Source organism: Pteropus vampyrus, unplaced genomic scaffold, assembly GCF_000151845.1.
Source record: "Pteropus vampyrus isolate Shadow unplaced genomic scaffold, Pvam_2.0 Scaffold55, whole genome shotgun sequence".
Taxonomy (NCBI): domain Eukaryota; kingdom Metazoa; phylum Chordata; class Mammalia; order Chiroptera; family Pteropodidae; genus Pteropus; species Pteropus vampyrus.
Window position 1 is genome coordinate 6,044,372 of NW_011888836.1, and position 19,978 is coordinate 6,064,349.

General features: G+C 39.7%; 2 protein-coding genes across 8 annotated transcripts in view; one reads left to right on the forward strand and one right to left on the reverse strand.

Moving 5' to 3' along the window:
* Positions 1 to 5,855, reverse strand: part of MIB1 (mindbomb E3 ubiquitin protein ligase 1) — a 114,924-nt gene extending 109,069 nt beyond the window's left edge. For 3 of the 5 annotated variants that reach the window (XM_023530821.1, XM_011360448.2, XM_023530818.1), the window contains exon 1: positions 4,813 to 5,190. In XM_023530821.1, coding sequence (XP_023386589.1) covers positions 4,813 to 5,041 — 229 coding nt within the window. In that variant the 5' untranslated portion in view covers positions 5,042 to 5,190. Of the gene's footprint in view, positions 1 to 4,812; positions 5,191 to 5,699 lie in introns of those variants that run through there. The other 2 variants (XM_023530819.1, XM_023530820.1) reach the window with 2 other exon arrangements.
* Positions 5,856 to 18,641: 12,786 nt separating this feature from the next.
* The window catches only part of ABHD3 (abhydrolase domain containing 3), a 40,571-nt gene continuing 39,234 nt past the window's right edge, over positions 18,642 to 19,978 (forward strand). The window contains exons 1-2 of one of the 3 annotated variants that reach the window (XM_011360451.2): positions 18,642 to 18,946; positions 19,503 to 19,666. In XM_011360451.2, the coding sequence (XP_011358753.1) occupies positions 18,785 to 18,946; positions 19,503 to 19,666 (326 nt within the window). In that variant the 5' untranslated portion in view covers positions 18,642 to 18,784. The remainder of the gene's footprint in view (positions 18,947 to 19,502; positions 19,667 to 19,978) is intronic. The other 2 variants (XM_011360449.2, XM_011360452.2) reach the window with 2 other exon arrangements.

Here is a 19,978-nt window from a genome sequence, read left to right on the forward strand (position 1 = left end):
CCCAAGTAATCTGTGTGCTTACTAAAGTTTGAGAAGTACTGATAGAAAGGTTACTAGTTGATTTCTTGAGGTTCTCAGTGCAACCAAGCTGCAATCTTCAGTGAGCATTAAAACCAGGTGGACTTTTATCATTTAAAATTGTTTTAACAGATGGAGATAAAAAGGGAAAGACATTTCGCATGTCTTTAAAAAAGATAGGATCTATATAGGAAAATCAAGTTTTCCTTACAGATGCTATTAGTAAGAAACATCTCACAATATTTCCTCCTTAGCAAGTCTGGCATTCTCTTCCCCACTGTTCCCATGAGTCCTGTGTTTTCCTAAGGCTCTGTTTCCTAACAATACTCTTTTATCTTATAGTTCTAGAAAGAGGTCAAAAGAAAAATAGAGGCCTTAGAAAGGAAAAGCTGAAGGTTATTAATCCATTTTATTTTTCATCCTGAGTAAGCACTTTCAGATCTTCAACTGAATACTAACATCTGAGGAGTTTGTTAGAAGCACCCAGGAAGCACCCTTTGCTAGGGGTGAAAGAAAAGTAAAAAGAACTGCCCCCCAAAACAGCCTGGACCAACAATACTGGAAGCTACTTTTGAATAAACCTAATCATCTATACCCCAAACTTTTTGTTATTCATACCCAGGAGGATAGAAAGAACTTTTTTTTTTTTTTTTGATAAAGAACTCTTATTAGGAAACCCAAATTCATTCTCTCCACTTTCTCTGGTAACAATACAGCACTATAGTCAAGTGTCCACAAAACAAGCATTAAGTAAAAACATATTTCTCCCCAAATCTTATACAATCATTATCTAATAAAAGGTCAACTATATCTATTCAATTACAGACTCCCCAAAATTAACTCCTACCTAATTCAACAATAACTTATACCTGCACCATCTTCTTGCTCACTACAAATTAACCAAATATACCTAGACATAAGGTAGAAATTATATCATTCAAAATATATACCAAATGCTCCTCTTTTCAAGGTTTGACTATGCTAGACCATAAATTCGAACTTATGCGTCACCTAAGGGAAAAAAAGAAAGCTTATATGGCAAAATATTAGACCCTACATCAACTCTGACAAACTCTCCAACATGCAATTAGAAAGTTTCACAATAACCCAACCACCCCATAATTTTTAACTCTCAGGTGCATTTCATAGACTTTTATTTTAAAGGTTACCCATTTCTCAATTCCCAAACATACTGCAATAAATTTTCTCTTCATATAATGTGAGTATAAATAAGGAAAAAAGAATGAACAGTCAGACAATCTCAGTTTGTCCTTCTGGTAATATTGTAAGAATTTTTAAAATTAACTAGAAAATATGTCAAGCACACAAAAAGGCATAAAAATATACCCACAACCTAGTTTAAGACATAAAACATTTCCAAAATAGTTATAGCCCCTGGGGTACTACCATCAACTGCATTCCACTTCCTTCAACATAAAAATATCCACTCCCTGGAATTTAGCATTTATTATTACTTTTTTGGTAACTTTTACCACAAATGTACATATCCCTAAACCAATGAGTTTCAACCACATCCTTTAACCAAAGAGTACTGGGGGCAATTTTACTCTCCAAGGGATACTTGGTAATGTCTAGAAATATTCTGGATTATCATGACTATGACCAGTGGGCAGAGGCCAAGGATGCTGGCCTATAATGCATCAGACAGCCCCCTATAAAACAAAGAATTATCTAATCAGTCCAAAACAGCAATTGTGCCAAATCTGAGCAATCCTGCCCTAAACAATGAATGGTATTGTTTTGCACTTTAACACAGTAGGTGTTCTTTTCCAAGAAACTATTTTCTTGCTTTATTTGTTTAACATTGATTTTCTCTTCTGTACAGAACTCCACTGTATAAATTCAGTTTGTTTTTCATTCTCCTGTTGATGCACCTTTAAGTTTTTTCTAATTTTTTGCTTTTATATACAACACTGCTGCAAACATTCCTATTCAAGCCTCTTGATGCGCAATGAGAGATTCTACCTAGGGCAGTAATTTTCAAAGTGTGATTCTTAAACCCCTAGGATAGTCTCCAAGACCCTTTCAGGGGCTTCATGAGGTCAAAAGTGTTTTTACAACAATACGAAAATTACATTTGTGTTTATGTTGGCACTGCACTGATGGTGCAAAGGAATGGTAGGTAAAAATGCTGGTGATTTAGCCAAGTTAACACCCTCATTAATGAGACATATGAGTAGCCTCTACCTCCTAATATGATGCACTTCTTAGTGCAAAACATCACATCTGTGGTATTCTTGCCCAAAATGCATAATCTGAATTTAATCACGACAAAACATTAGACAGTTGAGGGATAGTCTATAAAATTACTAGACAGTGTCAAGGTCATGAAAGACAAAGACTGAGGACTCAGCCCAGAATGGAAGAGACTGAATGACAACTAAATGCAATGTGTGATCCTAGATGGGATCCTGGATCAGAAAAAGGAAATTAGAGGGACAACTGGTGAAATTTGAATAAGGTCTATAGATCAGTTAACTGCATCGTATTAAAAAAAAAGAATATTGTATTAATGTCATTTTTCTGGTTTCAATAATTGTACTTTGTAAGATGTTAACATTTGAAGAAAATGGCTAAAAGGCCAAAGGGAACTCTTTTTACCAGTTCTGTAAATTTTTGTAAGCCTGAAATTATTTCATAATGAAAAGTTCAATTTTATTCTTAATTATTATGTAAACAAATATCGAGTACTATATATCATAAATATAATATTTAGTAAATCTCGAGAATGTAATAAAATGCCAGGAGACATCAATTATTAAATACTGTTTTTAAAAAAGAAAACAAAAACACTGAAAGTAGTATTATAGTCCTGGGGAAAAACCAGAGCCAAGAGCTTATGATCTGTTCCCACATTTCATAAGAAGGCTAGCTACCCTGCATCTAAACGTGCTTTTAAAATCATTGCTAAAAGAATCAGATGACCAAGATGAATTGCTACACGCAACAAATTAATGTATAAAATCATCTTGTAAATTAACTAAGATTTTAAAACAGTTACCTCTGAAAAACACCTGCTTTATATAAGATAATGAAACTATTTATATGACAGATATACTCCATACTACAAAACGTAGACAACATTAATATCCATTAAAAAGTTGCTGTAATACAGGCCTTGTTACACCTTACCTTTACCCTGGAAAGATATTTAATTTCTCCATAAACCTAGAATTACTGATCCCAAGATGTCTCTGAATTACTGGGTTGTGGTCAAACTTAGCTTGAGCTAGCATGATAATATTTTAAGAGTATACAGGAACAGGTATATGCCCCATACAGTGTTGTGAGGGGTGTAAACTGGTAAAATGTCTTAGGAGAGACATTTTGCTACTAGTCAACATCTATCAAAATATTAGGTATGTGTACCCTTTTATGCAATTCCACTTCAAAGGTACTCAACGCATATACGCAAGGACACAGGTACAAGGATTTACTCACTGCAACACTGTAAATAAGACCTGAAACAATATAAATGCCCATAAAAAAAGCAATACTGTATCCGGTCACTGGAATACTATACAGCTATGAAAGAATAAGGTACTAACATGGAACAATCACCATTATGTATTATTAAGAAGCAAAAGTGCAAGAAGAAAATACAGTTTATTACCAGTGGTGCTTTAAAAGGGTGGCAGATTTATAGAATGTTAACATATATGCTTGCAATGAATAGAGTATTGTGTAAGAACACACAAGAAACTGCTAACAATGGCCATCCCACTTCGTACTGTTGAATCTTTTGGTCTTTTTCAATGTTTAAAATGCAAGTAAGAAACACAATTTTATGAATTACCTATTTAAAATCTGAGTTGGCTTGTATTCATTTCCCTTTCATTGCTAACAATAACTACGTGCCCATTTTAGGATTTGTTAGGCTTTGTCAAACTATTTTCTACTGAATAGAGTACTAAGGATAAATCTATGTGAAAGTAAATTTGATTAAAATAAATTATATCTTTATTTTGTGAGCGTGGGCCTTCATTTCATATTATATAAGAATTCTAGAGTCGATAATAGATTCCTGAAATTTTGTTAATCAACAGAGCACTGACTCATTGCTGTGTTAACGTCTCTAACTTAGCCTTACATATGAGATGTTAACAAAATATATATCAGGTATCCCCTATGCCTATCTTCCACTTGGCAAAAGTATCATACACAAAGAATAGAATCAACAGCTTAGACTGTTTTCGCTCTATTGGTAAACAATTTAGATGAAAAATCATTCCACTGGGTCCCTAGTAGCATCAGCTACTGAATTCCAAGTCTTTATATGTGGGGCAAGGGAAACACAGATATCTCAACAAATCTGAGGTACAAGGGCCCCTCGGCAACTGTAACTAGTCAACTAAAAACACCACATGGCAAGGCGAGCCTCCCTTCAGTCAGTTACCACTTGGTGGCTGATTAATTTCAATGGCTTATTAGACCGGTATCTCCATACCCCTTTCTTAGAGGAAGAGGAGGAGGGGAATTGTCTGTTGTCTTCCCAGGACTTTGTGCCTTCCAGGCTTGAAAGCATCCTGGTGATGGTGCTGCCATCATTTCCCTTGGGGATTGGGAGGAAGAGGAGGGTCTTTTCCGCAAGTTTTTGTTTACCAGATCTTGAACATATAATTCCCTTTGGTTCTTGCCCTTTCCGCTCACTCTAGCCCGGTGCTGCAAGAGAGGCGTCCCACCGAGGGCTTCTCCCAAGCGGCCCGACACCCACCCCAGCCTCGCCTCTAACCCCCTTCGCGCGCAGGCCCCGGACCGGTGGCCACGGCTTACCGGTGGGCGCGCTGTCCAGGATGCGCAGGTCGTAGGCCCCGGAGCAGCGGTAGTTAGCGGCGGTGCCGTTGTCCCACACCACCACCACCTCCTCGGGGCTCTCGAAGCTCCGAACCGTGCCCACATGGCCCTCGCCGCCGTCCTGCTTCCCCCACTTCCAGTCCGGGCCGCGCACTACCCGGGCGCCGACCCCTTCCACCATCACCCGGTTATTCCGGGAGTTACTCATCGGGGCCCGAGCGGTGGGCTCCGCCGCCGCCGCCGCCGCCGCCGGGCCCGTGAGGGAGTTGGGCCCGGGCCGGACTCTCGGCGCCGGCGGGGGCGGCAGCGAGCCCCGGGGGACGTGGGAATAACTCACGGGGGCGGCGGCGCGAACCCCGCCGAGCCCACAGCCGCTGCCCAGCCCTCGCCGCCGCCGCCGCCGCGCCCCCCGCTCGGACTGGAGGCCGGACGGCAGCGGCTCTGAGGCCGCGGCGGCGGCGGCGGGCGGGCAGAGGGGGGAGGGTCGCGGGCGGGGACTCCTCCGCTTCCTCCGGACTCCCCGGCCGGGCTACAGCGACGGCCGCCAGGTAACCACGCTCTCCCCCGGCCGGGAGCGCGGGGAGCGCGGGGGGCCGAGGGAGGCTAGCCCGGGGGGGACGGCGACGGCCGCGGGGGGCAAGCTTAAGTGCCGGCCTGTGTTCTCCTCTGGCCGCTCGCTCCGGGGTGGGCGCCCGAGGGCCGGGGCCGCCTCTTCCCCCGTGGGCAGCGGTGGTACCTCCCGGCGTCCGGTGAGCGCCCCGGCCCAGGGGCCCCCTTCCCTCTGCCCCCACGCACGCCGCCGCGCTCCGCCCAGCCACAGAGTCCCCGCCGGGCGAGAGCGGCTCCACATCCGGGTACTGACGCACCCAGGGTCCGAGCAGCACCTTCTCTGAGTGACTCGGAGAGGGGTCCTCAGCAACAGTAGGGTGGGAAGGGTATTGGAGAATCGCGCGACCCAAGAAAGAAAGGAAAGAAAAATTGATCCCTAAGCGTCTCTCTGGGGCCCACGGCGAGCGCGCATGCGCTTAGCCCATGAAAGGGGAGTAGATGCCCAGCTTGTCTGGAGCGACGGAGGGGCGGCTCCCTGAGTTGCCTACCGGTGGTGCGGCACGCCCCATTGGCTGTGAGGAAAGGGGCGGGGCAAGGAACTTTTGTCGGGCCGGCCTGGAGCTGGGGCTGGAGGAAGTGAGACTAGGGATGCGATCCCGGCTGCTGAAACTAGGTGGCTACGATGAGATCAGTCTTTTATTAAGTCCTAGTGTCTCTGCTGTACTAAGTGTGACATTCATGTTGGGAATTTCGTATCTTTTAGTCTTTTTTAACAAGGCGGGGAGGGTAGGACAGATTATAGCATAGATTAAAGGCAACTTGTATTTGTGTGGGTAAATTGAAAACATTTTAAACGAGATTGAATGATTTAAGCAAAATGGTAATGAATGATGTGTCTTGCCTCTATGCAGAGTGAGAATGGTAAGCAGACTCCAAACAGCGCAAATTTCCGAGAAAGAGTTTACAAGCACCTTGCCCAGAGATAATTCTCTTTAATAATTCAGCCCCAATCGCAAAATACAATTTGAAAGGAAAATAAGAAGACTATAAGAGTGGTTTCTGGCTGCTGTTACTTAAATGACATTATGATGTGTGAGATTTAAAATCATTGTTACACGGCCCAACACGGATGCATTGTAAGCATACTGTTGCTTCTCCCGGAAAGTCAAGGGAGCAGGAAATACTCCAGAAGAATTGAATAATCAAGCGGAAAGAAAAGGGGTGTAAAATGTAACCAATGAACTATGTAGTGAAATAAAATGTTCTCAATTTTTCATATAAATAAAACAGGAAAATACCAATATGGAGCAACATAGAGGCTACATAGAGCTCATTTTAGAAACTAAACAGCTAAAATATTTGCTCAAAATAGGCCAAAGTTCTAGTCTGTTTAAAACATTTTCATCCTGGAAATTTTTAGTGTGCTATTGCCAAAACTGTTCAACTGCAACTATTCATTTAACAACACTGTTAAGTATTCCTACTCTTCTCTTTGTTCTCTCTCTGGGATCTTTTCTGGTTTCCTTCTTTCCTTGTTAACTAGTTAAATTGATCACATGAATTAATAAATTGATCTAAAAATTTTAGAAAAAATACAGCCACTGCAGAAATCATACTTGTCATTCACTTTGTAAAGTAAATTCAGTCTGGTAAAGACTAACTGGGATGTCAGACTATTAATATGCAACCTTGCATTCTACATCAAATACAGTATATTAATAATGTTTTTTGCATGTTCAACTGTGTTTTATCTCACCCTAGAATTTTATACTTAAGATATAGTGTAATATTTAGATAGGCTTTTATTCTTAATATCAGAAATTAGTTATAATAACTTTAAGTTTTATTTACCCTTAAAATGGGAAAGGATCTTAAGAAGTGATCTAGCCTAGAGGTTTTCTTTACTTCCCCCCACTCCCAACCCCTTTTCTAACCCTGTAGGTATGATCTATAAAAGGAACTAGGTACTTTACATAAAGCAGTATAGAAAGACTGGAGCCTACTTGTGTCTTCTCTTCCCCTTACCTTCACAGGGGCTCTATAGAAACTCATTAAAATCTCTGGAGTACACTGAGCACAAATATGAAAACTTCAAAATAGCCCAATCCTCATATGATAAGAAGAAAACTGAGGCCAGAACTGATTAACTTGTCCAGGATTAAAGAGAAAGAGATAGATTTAAAACTATAACCCATCTAATACTGGATGTATTTCTCTATAGTAAACTCTCTTATCCATCTACCCTCTTATTAACTACATTGTGAATTTATAACACTATTATGTTGCTAATGCTATTTCAAGGGCCTTAATGTAGTTCTCCAATGGTCTAAATGTTTTTGATCATACAACCTTTCAGTACAAAATTTTTGAATATGTACTTCCAATACATGTACTTATGTATGTATAAATTATATATGTACTACCATGTTATGTTATAAAACATTCTCAAAGTAGAAATTATAAGACACAAAATATATAGAAATGTTTCCATACTTTCTTCCCTCACTCAAGTCGATCATCTTCTGCAGCCCTAGATGTTTAAATTAGTATTCTCCAAAATAGACATACCCCACTTTGACTACTGTGTCATACATGTATCTGTCATGTTTAGAACCCAGACATTTTACACATATGTTTGCTTATCTGCCCATTTGTTCAGAAATATTTAAGATCATTCAGAACTGGCAAAATTTTTATTCCATCCATAAGTAAGATAAAATAAATCCTTGCCAAAGAAATGAAGTAGTTTTACTGTTCACCTACTATTCTACTACTATGAATTTGTGGCTGCTTTATATTCTACAGAAATATACACTATTTGGAGAGTAACTTTGTAAGTCAGAGTTATAGCTAGCATTTATCACTCAGTCACATTCCATAGTCTAGAATTCAGCTACATCTAACTGCAAGGGAGGAAAAATGTAGCTTAGCTGGGTGCCCAAGTGGAAAAGTGTAAGATCTAGTGTCCACTTAAGAAAATATAGATCACTCTAAATATTCAAATGGAAGAAATTTAATACAGCAAATTGTTTGCAAAAGAATTAGAAGATCTGCAGAAACAAAAAGGGATTAATAACTATAGGAAAACACTATCCCCTAGGACTAGAGGAAGAAGAGAAAATGTTACCTAGGATCCATGATCACTATGCCATTGAGGCTGCTGATATTGGAACTGCTGCTGTTTTGCAGTAAGCCAGGGGCCCAGGCTCACCCTGAAGTTGCAGAGGACCAGAAATCCAAAGTCCCCTACCAATGTACTACCACTGCGAAAGTCAGAGCTCCATGAATGCAGGGCACACTCTTTTGCTGTAGCCCCTTGAATCGCCCTGCCTGGTTAGGAACGCAGAAGCTGCTGGAAATTCCATCAGAAGCAGGAAACAAAAAAATGGCTTCACTTTTCATCAGTTGGTCTCCCATTAGTCTCCCACAAATAGCAGGAATAGTCTACCTTGTTAGGTACCATTCTACCATACTTAAACTTCCATGTAACAAAGAAATAACATCATGCACCTGCCTAACAGGATGTAACTATTCCACTTGAAGATACCTTCACCCTCTCTCCCTCAAAAAGAAAAGGCATCTGACTACCAGAGTTACACCTTCTCTGATTGCATACATCAAAAATGACTTAAGTAAGGTGCCCATATATTTAATTCACTGTGATTAATTCACATCAAAGATCTGACTGCCACTCTGATCCTACCACTCATTTTAGTAACTATATTCACCTAGTCTCTGATGATTAAGCCCTGACACCTGGCCTCTGTATCTTCTCAGGCCTGCAAATGGCAGCAATCAATGAGCTTTCTAAAGAAGAGAGTGATCTCATCAATGCGTTTCTCAATGTCTTAGTGAAGAGAGAGTTTTCCTGCTCCTGAAACTTATGTGTTCCATCCTTGAAATTATACCAGGGAAGTTTTGGTGTCTCAACCTACTAAAGATAAGCCACCATTAAGTCCTGTTTTCAGTCAACCAACCTGCTGCTTGAGCTACACATTATATCCGAAAACTCTTGTAAGTGCTCTCATGTTGATAAGTTCAGTCTAGTCCAATATTGAGATCTTTTTTGTTCTTTTTCCAGCATTTATAGGATCCATCCCCACACATATTCTCAAGTCTCTAACAATATAAACTTGCAAAATCTTGCAATTTGAGGGGTTTATAATCTATCTTCTCCCAGGGCAGACAAGGAACTACTTCAGATGAATTTGCTACAGGATCTTCAATCAAGGTAAGGCTAATCTCCTCAGACATGAGGAAAAGGAATGTTGTGGTCGGCAAAGAAAGATCAGGGGAATGAAATATACTCTTTAATAAAAAGAAAAAAAAACATTTAATGCACATAACGACTTGGATGAATCTCAAGAACATTATCTCAAAGAGTTATATAATATATAATTCCATGTATATAACTTTTGAAGAGACATTATAGTGGTAGAGAACAGATTAGTGGTTGCCATGGGTTAGAGTTTGGAGATGGGCATGACCGTTACTAGGTAACACAGAGGTTTGGGGGTTTTTGTGTGTGTGGTAATGGAACAATTCTAAATCCTTATTATAGTGATACACATATAATGTACACATATGATAAAATTTTATAGAACTGTACATCCCCAAAAAAAGGAGTACATGTAAAAACTGGCAAAATCTGAATATAGTCTGTACCTGAGTTAATAATATTGTGCCAATGTTAGTTTCCTACTTTTTACAAGGTACTATGGTTATATAAAATATTATCTTAGAAGGAACTGGGCACAAGGTTTCTGTGGGAACCTCTATGCTGTTTTTGCAACTTATGAGTCTTAAACTACTTTAAAAATAATGTTAGAAGAAAGAAAGAAAGAAAGAAAGAAAAAGGAAGGAAGGAAGGAAGGAAGGAGAAAGAGAGAAAAAGAGAGAAAAAGAAAGAGAGAGAAAGAAAGAGAGAAAGAGAGAAAGAAAGAAAGAAAGAAAAAGGAAGGAAGGAAGGAAGGAAAGAAGGAAAGAAGGAAAGAAAGAAAGAAAGAAAGAGAGAAAAAGAAAGAGAGAAAAAGAAAGAGAGAGAAAGAAAGAAAGAAAGAAAAAGAGAAAGGGAGGGAGGCATATTTGCATCATCTCCACAAATTTGTACCAACATCTCAGATCCCAACCAACAAATACCACTTTTTTTCCATTGTCTTCCCAAGTTAGAGTCACCAACAGTGAGAGCTTGAGCAATGAACAAAACTCTTGTGAAATTTTAGATTTGTTTGTTTTGTTTCCCCAGGAAGACTTTACAGAACAATTTTTCCCTTCTTGTTGGCATATGATCAGACACTCAACATACAAATTCCAGCAATTCCTCATGTAAACCCTTTTGAGTGTTGTCAGGCATTCTATTACAGAAAAAGATGCAAATTGGCAGTGAGTCCAACTATAATTCCTAGTGTAAACTTTCTTTTCTCTGTTAATTCTCTACCTGCAAGATCTACCACACATATAACATTTCACTGGAATATTCTATTGGGAAGATGAAAAGTTCTGGAGATCAATGATGATGATGGTTGCATACCAATCTGAACATAGTTAATAACTGCACTGTACACTAAAAAATGGTTTAAATGATCAATTTTATGTTATGTATGTTTTTTCACAAGAATAAAAAAAGAAACAAGATTTACAATATGATCCAGTAAGTCTACTCCTAGTAGACATCCAAAGGAATTGAAAGCAGGCATTCAAAGATATTTGTATGACAATGTTCACTGAAGCATTATTTACAGTAGCCAGAAGGACAAAACGACCCAAGTGTTCATCAACAGATGAATAAATAAACAAAATGTGGTGTATACATACAATGGAATATTATTTAGCCATAAAAAGAAATAAACTTCTGATGCTAAAACATGGATGAAACTTGAAGACATTATAATATGTGAAACATGTCAGACAGAAAAGAATAAAAATTATATGACTCCACTCATATAAGGTACGTATAATAGTCAAATTCACAGAGACAGCAAGTAGATTAGAGGTTATCAGAGGGGTTGGTGGAGGGGCAATGAGAGGTTATTGCCCAATAGATTTTTTCCTTTTTAAAGGTTATAAAAATGTTTAGTCTTTGCTTTATTGAGTTACAACAAATGAGCAACAAGTTAGAAAAATTGTTTTTTCTAACTCCTTCTGTTTTAATTTCACAAAAGTAATGATAACGCTATAATAAATGTGGGGCCCTTTCTGTGAGTCTCTGAAAAGATGCTTATCAAGGACCGTCACCTGCTATCCAGTTCTTGTGGTGCTCGTTGAGCTTGAGGTCTGATCTAAGAGGCCAGGCTATTGAGAAACCAGACTTGCAGTTCCAAAGCCTTCTGCATGGCTAAGCAGGGACCCTCTAGGCGGCTGGGAAGAGAGTTTCTGTTTGGGACAATGAAAAAGTTTGGGAAATAAAAGTGGTGATGGTTGCACAACATTGTGAATGTAATTAATGTCACTGAATTTTACAATTAAAAATTGTTAAAGTGACAAATTTTGTTATATTTTACCACGACTTGAAAAATATATAATGTAATATGCTAAAAACCATTGAATTGTACACTTTAAACAGGTGACTTATATGGTATGTAAGTTATACCTCAGTAAAGCTGTTTTTCAAAACAAGACAAAGATTGATTGAATGGATAAAAAATAAATGAAAAACATGACCAACTACATGCTATCTACAAGAGATTCACTCTCATATCAAAGACACAAATAGGTTGAAAGTGAAAAGATGGAAAATACATTCTATGGGTATTAGTTCCTCATGACAAATTATCACAAACTGGGAATGTGAAAACAATAGAAATTTTCTCTTGCAGTTCTGGAGATTAGGAGTCCAAAATAAAGATGTCAGCTAGGTTAGCTCCTTCTTGAGGTTAAGAAAGAATTTATCTCATGACTCTCTCCTAGCTTCTGGTTGCTGCTGGCATCCTTGGCATTCCATGGCTTGTAGATGCATCACTCCAATCTCTGCCTCCATCTTTACATTGCCTTCTTCTCTGTGTCTCTCAAAGATCCCTTTCTTTTCTCTTATAAACATATCTGTCATTGAATTTAAGGCCCACCCTAACACCAAGATGATCTCATCTCAAGATTTTTAATTTTATCTGCAGCAAAGGTCAAATTCACAAGTATCAGGGGTTAAGACTTAAATATCTTTTTGTAGTCACTATTCAACCCACTACAATATGCAAATAGTAACCAAAAGAGAACTGGGGTAGCTAGACTAATAGCAGACAAAATACATTTTAAGCAGAAAAACTGTTATAAAAGACAAAGATATTACATATTGATAAGAAGGACAATCCATCAAGAAGATGCAACAATTATAAAAATAAGCCTACCTAACAAGAGAGCCCCAAAATATATGAAGCAAAAACTGACAGAATTGAAGGGGTAAATAGTTCTATATAATAGTTGAAGACTTCTATACACTATTTCAGTAATAGATAGAACCATACAGAAGATCAATAAATAAATAGAAGACTTAAACAACACTATAAGCCAACTAGACCTAACAGACATGTAGACTACCCCACCCAACAACCGAATACACATTCTTATCAACTGCACGTAGAAATTCCTCCAGGATAGATCTTATGTTAGGCCTCAAAACAAGTCTCAATAAATTTAAATAGATTGAAATCATATAAAGTATCTGGCCACAATGGAATGAAGCTAGAGTGGAAAACAGACAGAAACTTGGAAATTTCACAAATATGTGGAAATTAAACAACATAAACAACTGTGGGTCAAAGAAGATATAAAAGAGAGATTCAAAAATAATTTAAGATGAATGAAAACGAAAACACAGCATACCAAAATTCATGGAATAAATAAAAGTAGTGCTCAGAAAGTTATAGCTGAAAATGCTTACATAAAAAAAAAGATCCCAGGTCAATAACCTAACTTTATACCTGAGGGAACTAGAAAAAGATAAGCAAGTTAAACCCAAGGCTCACAGACAGAAGGAAATAATAATGATTAGGTAAGTAAAATAGACTATAAAAACTATAGAATCAATGAAGTCAAAAATTGATTCTTTGAAATCAACAAAGCTTTTAGTTAGACTAAGAAAAACAGAGAAGATGCAAATTACCAAAATTGGATTGAAAGTGGGGTCATTACTGCAGATCTTAAAGAAATAAAAGGGATTCTAAGAGAATACTGTAAACAACTGTATGCCAACAAGTTGGGTAACCTAAATGAAATGGACGAATTCCTAGAAAAACAAAAACTATCAAAACTGACTCAAGAAGAAATAGACATTGTTGAACATATCTGTAACAAGTGAAGAGGTTGAATCAGTAATTAAAAATCTTTCCCCCAAAAAAGCCAAGGACCAGAAACCTTCACTGATTAATTCAACCAAACATTTAAAGAAGAATTAACAGCAATGTTTTTCAAACTCCTCCAAAAAGCAAAAGAGAAGGAACCACTTCCTCATTCTTTGATACCAGCATTACCTTGATACCAAAGCCAGACAAAACCAACACAAGGAAGGAAAACTAGAGAGAAATCAATGTTCTTTATGAATGAAGATGAAAAAAAATCCTCAGCAAAATACTAGCCAACCTACTCGACAGTACGGTAAGAGGATCATATATCACGACCAAGTGGGATTTATCGCAGAATGCAAGAATAGTTCAGCATATGAAAATCAATCAATGTACTACACCATATTACCAGAATAAAGGGGGAAAACACTAAATGTTCATCTCATTTAATGCAGAAAAAGCATTTGAAAATATCCAACATGTTTCCATGATGAAAACCATCAAAAAAGTAGAAATGGAATTTTCTCGATAAAGGGCATTTATGAAAAACCCACAGTTAACATTATATTCAGTGGTCATGGCTGTAGTCTTATCTGAGGCTCAGGGTTCCCTTACAAGTTCATGTGGTTGTTCAGAACATTCATTTTCTTGCAGCTGAAGAACTCATGGAGGCTTGCTTCTTAAAAGCCAGCAGAAGAAAGCATCTCTGATTTCTTCTATCTTTGACCCGTAGACCCTTTTTTAAAGGGCTCACCTGATTATGTCAGGCCTATTCTGCACAATCTCCCTTTTGATTAACTCAGGGTAAACTGATAAGGGACCTTAATTACATCTACAAAATTACTTTACCTTTGCCATATAATATAGCATACTCACAGAAATAACATCCCATCATATTCACATGTTCCATCCACACTAAAGGACAGGGGATTATATAAGGGTGTGGTACATCAGGAGGAATCTTAAAAGGACATCTTAGAATTCTGCCTACCATAGGATAAGATCTTTCCCACCACAGATAGGAAAGAATATTGCCTTCATCTGTGTTTAGGTCTCATTCCCTGCCCCCAACCTCCTAAAAGCCATATCCCATCAGTCACACAAGTCTGTATACAGGTAAGAAGTATACAACAAAGAACATATTTCTCTTTTTCATTTTCTTTTTTTACTTAAATGAGTTGCCTTCCTTAAGAACTTATTTTTAGTACATTCTTGCAGTGTTCCACATGACCACTTCGCACTTGTTATTACAGGTACATTTACTTGTAAACAAGCTACTTGGCAATTAACAGGGCAGGGTGTTTTCACAGATGTCAAGGTGACCAAAAATATTTCTTTCCAACTACATATGACCAGAAAGCTGCATCACTGCATGAAAGAGAATTATAATAAAATTCTATTAAGATAGTTTTGATCTTAACCATTTCAGTGGAACCTACTTGATGATTTCTTTCTCTCTGTATATCATTCCATCTTGCACAAAGCATGTCTTTGGTTTTCCCCTGGGGAAGGAGGAAAAGGAAGCATCAACTTTATGTTCCTGCAGTTGGTTTATAGTCTGTAAGTTAATCTTCTCCTTAGGAAGGTATTCCCAAATGACTCCAGTTACCTTGGAGGAAGCAGGCTAATTTATCTCCCTATTATGGATACTATTTGGCTGCCATACCCTGAGTCTAACAAACACGAATTAACTGTAAGGAAAGCTTTAAGCAGATTTTTTGCCCAATACTCAAGTGATGTCTAACAGTACAAATCGGGGTCTAGAGCCACAAACTCATCTGCCTCCTTGACCACTTCGTAAACCTTCAAGGAGTTCAACTTGCTCGACCTCCACATGTACATTCGTCCTTTCTAACATGACTTTTTGCCTGTTATTTGAGCTCTTCCTTATTTTACTCTGACCTCAGGTCCTAAAGTACAGTGCTCTCCGTAAAGAAATCGATTGGTTGGAAGTCAGATTAGTTAGTACTGAGGTTGGGCTTTGTTGGTGTTAGGAATTATTAGTGCTAAAGATAGGACTATAACTAGTAGAATGATAAGTATTAGAATTGAGGAGTTTGGAGTCACAGGGTTTTATTAAGAAATAATTTGGTAACACCTGCAATTTTTGGTAATGATCCTTATAGAACTATATTTTTCTTAATTAAATGTAACCTACATTTTTTTGTTTCGTTAACTGTATGTCTTGTGATTTTCAGTTCTGGCATTCTTTGTAAGTATAAACCTTTCTGTCCTCTGCCTGATTTCTGTTACTGATTTGCCATAGAATTAGGGAGGTTAATGATATTGGATGTTTCTTATTACAGATAGAATTTTGCTTTATTCAAAAATTAAGAAAAAAAACCCAGAAAGTTTGCTGATTAAGAAATTCAATTCCTCCTAAAGACCTCAGGGAGTCCACATAAAAGAGTTACACTCTGAACTCATCTTTAGCTTAATGTGAATACAGATGGATACAGAAACAACTATATATATGAGTTGGTATACATAGATATATTACCTGTCTCTCTCAGCTGAAAGGGCCTCCTACACACAATGACACCCCAGGAGCAATGACCATATCCAGTGCCCAGATCTTGGTTTCTAAATACCATCCTTCTAAAAAAAGATATTACACAAAATTTAATAAGATGTGTTTCTCTTTAAAACTTGTCTTCCATTACATCTTAAAATATGTTGGCCTTTCCTACTTCTAGCTACATATACTTTCATGTAATTAGCTCCTTTACGATTAGCTTTATTTTTTTTAAAATAACTTTTTTATTGTTTAAAAAGTAATAAATGTTCATTGTGACAAATTTAAAAAGTGTTGTATAAAAAAACAAAAATCTCTCAATGAATTTCTTAATTTCGAATGTTGATCGAAAGAACTGAAACCTTTAATTTACTTAAAATGTTCCTACAGTAAGTACATTGATAGGAAAAAAATGAGCCACTGATATTTCTTAATCTTTGAATGCTTTTGTAAGACCGTTTTATGTTCTCTATTACTTTTCTACTGCTTCAAGTAGCAGCTTAAAACAACAGTATCTGTGGGTCAGGGATCCAGGCACAACTTAGCCCAGGGCCTCACAAGGCTGCAATCAAGATGTTGGCCAGGCTGCATTTTCATCTGGAGGCTTGACTGGTGACAAATTTGCTTCCAGGCTCATCGGGGTGTTGGCAGCATTCACTTCCTTAAGTTGTAGGTCTGAGGGCCCCATCATTTCGTTGGTCATTGGCTAGAGGCCACGCACAAGTACTAGAGACCACACTACTAGTTCCCTGCTATTTGGCCCTCTTCATGGGCATTCATATGGTTCTTTGCTTCCTCAAGGCCAGGCAGGGGAGCCTTTTGCTCCAGTATGCCAAGCTAGAGTTATATAGCATACTGTAATCACAAGAGTGGTGACATCTCATCACTTTTATTGTACCTTATTGGTCTGTACTCAGGGAGAAGGGATCCCAAAAAGGCATAGACACCAGAAGGGAGAGATTATTGAGGTGTCATGTTAGGGTTTGAGCTCTCATTTCCTCATCTAAATCGGAAGTAATAATACTTGTCTTAAGGAAGACTGTAAATGTTCTAACAGGAAACAACTTGGACATCTTCCATCTCAACCATTTATTTTATATACATGGAATTGAGGCTCTGAAAGAGTAATTGACTTGCCTAGATTTGGTGGAAGAGTTCAGAATCATTTACTCCCATGTCAGCAAACTTTCTACACACTGTGAGGCCTATGAAGAAAATTAGTTTATTTTATGATACTGTCACTTTAAACGTAAGCAAAATAAAATATACATGTATTTATTGGTGGGCAGGGCAGAAGGCAGGTGCAGGCATTATAATGTCCTATGTAAGTTGTCAAGTATGGCAACCACCATGTGCATTTTGTTTAATGAATGTGCTCAGGTACAAGAGCCAGAGAGTGAAAGAGAATTACTTAAATTTAGAAGGAGGCTAGCACATACATTATTTTAGTTACCCAACTACTCCATAAAGTATAAATTATTATTCTACGGGTTAAAAAAAAAAACAGGTTCAGTGAAGTTAACTGAATTATTCTGGGTACTGGCAACAATTAAGTTGCAATGAACGAATCAAAGCCAAATAAATTGCTCCCTCTTGGCCCCATCCCATTTCTCCATCACTAATTTATATCATTAATTCATAATTCTGTGAAATTCTTCGTGGCCTATACAGCCCTTTTTCATTTTGCTTGTTTAAGGAGCTCGTAATAACAGATTGTGAAATATTCTAACGCTTTTAGAAGCCTGTTAAGTATCTCCTGACTTTAGTCATGTTGCCATAGCCTAGAGAACCTACTTCATAAATGATTTCTTGTCTGCACATTAGGTAACTGTGAAATTCTTTACAAGTTCAATACATTAATGAACCACAAATAGGCTTTAAAATTTTTTGAATCTCAGTTCCTATTCTTGATCTCACTTATTTTCGGGAAACACTTCTCATTTAAAGCACACTTAGCTACTAAAAGAATTCACAAAGAGATTTCAAGTATGAATGTTCTCACAGTTGAATGTTTACAGAATATTTTTCCTCTTTTGATCGTCTTCCGGGACAACACAACTTCCTGGAGATGAAGGATTTTTTTTTCCCTACGTAGTGAGTGCATTCCTCTAACATATCTTTGGCATTAACTCCCCAAATCTTTGAACTCAACCTTTACTTCTCGGACACCCTAACCTGCTAGTTTACAGGAAGGATTAACCGAGACCCACCGCCGTGCGAAATCATTCAAGGTCACTGGGCAGGTGCGCTGACAGGCCCATTTCCTTTTCTGTCCTCTCTATCTCCCCACTCTTGGGGTACACCCTGGCTGACTGAGACCTGGCGGGAGAGCCCTGGTAGTCCTTGGGTGGCGGGGCTTGGAACCGCGCCTCTGGAAGGTTGCTGAGTCGCAGGCCGTGGGGGCGGCCTGAGGGAAGCCGGGGCGGAGCCGGCGGCGTCCGGCGGGCCGGGCTACGCCTCCTAGGGCCGCTTCGCCGCGCTAGTTGGCGGAAGCTGCGCTCTGCCGAGCAGGAGACTCTCTGCTCTAGGCTCCGCGGCGGTGCCGCGGAGCTTGCGCCCGCTGGCCAACTGACTGGCTTCCCGCCGCAGGAGAGGCGCGCGGCGCCCCCAGGCCATGCAGCGCTTAGCCATGGACCTGCGGATGCTCTCCCGGGAGCTCTCCCTCTACCTAGAGCACCAAGTCCAGGTTGGGTTCTTCGGTTCGGGAGTGGGCTTATCCCTGATCCTGGGCTTCAGCGTCGCTTATGCTTGCTACTACCTGAGCAGCATTGCCAAGGTGAGCCGGAGGGGTGGCGCAGGCGCCAAGGCGCAGGTCCACTGGCGGCTTTGCTCAGAGTAACAGCATCGGACGTAGCAGGAGACTTGCCGCTGGCAGGGGCGGGTGGCTGGGGCCAGCCTGGGGGCAAGCATTCTGCTCCCGAGTTGTTGCCCTTTCCGGGGCATCTGCTGGACGCCCTTGGAGCGCGTGCGGTAAAGCCGCCCACCCCGACTGCCCGCCTGCCTGTGGGTCCTGCCGGGGTCCGCGGACCGCAGCCTGTACCCTCTGACCTCCGCGCGCGCGGCGCCGCCCTGTCACCGTTCGCTACCCCGGTAGAGCTGCTCGGCAATGCTGTAGCACATTTGAGAATAACTCCCGTTTTTCAACTTTCGCCTTTTCCTCGATAAACCACTTAAAGAAGTCTGTTGTGACCGAATTATTTGTGTCAGGCTTCCAGAAGGAGATGTAATCCGAGGGATTGCGCGCGCCAGGGACAAGTCTGCTCGTTTCTGGTTCGGTTGGCAGAAACTTTCCTCTGTTCTGGATCTTTCACTGATACTGGCTTTCCCCACAGAAGCCCCAGTTAGTGACGGGGGGTGAGAGCTTCAGCCGCTTCCTTCAGGACCACTGTCCCGTCGTGACAGAAACGTACTACCCGACTGTCTGGTGCTGGGAAAGCCGAGGGCAGACACTGCTGAGACCTTTCATCACTTCCAAGCCCCCGGTGCAGTACAGGAAGTAAGTAAATTTCCTTTTTCAGTCATTTCTTCAAAATCACAGTTTTTTGCATACTCCCAGTTCTGGGTAATAAAACCTCTCTTTGGTTTAGTAAGTATATAGAAAACAAAAAGGAGATGAAAATGGAACGTATACCCGCCACCGCACATCCACCAAGCTGCAGGAAAATATTCAAGTATTGCCTTTCACCACTTTTTTTCGGTGCCCTGATGTAAATGGTTTATTTCTAGGATGAAGAAGTGTTTGGGGGTTACTCTTTTCCAATTTGTCATACATCTGACCCTGAGGTCCTAGATCCTTTGGTAATATTTA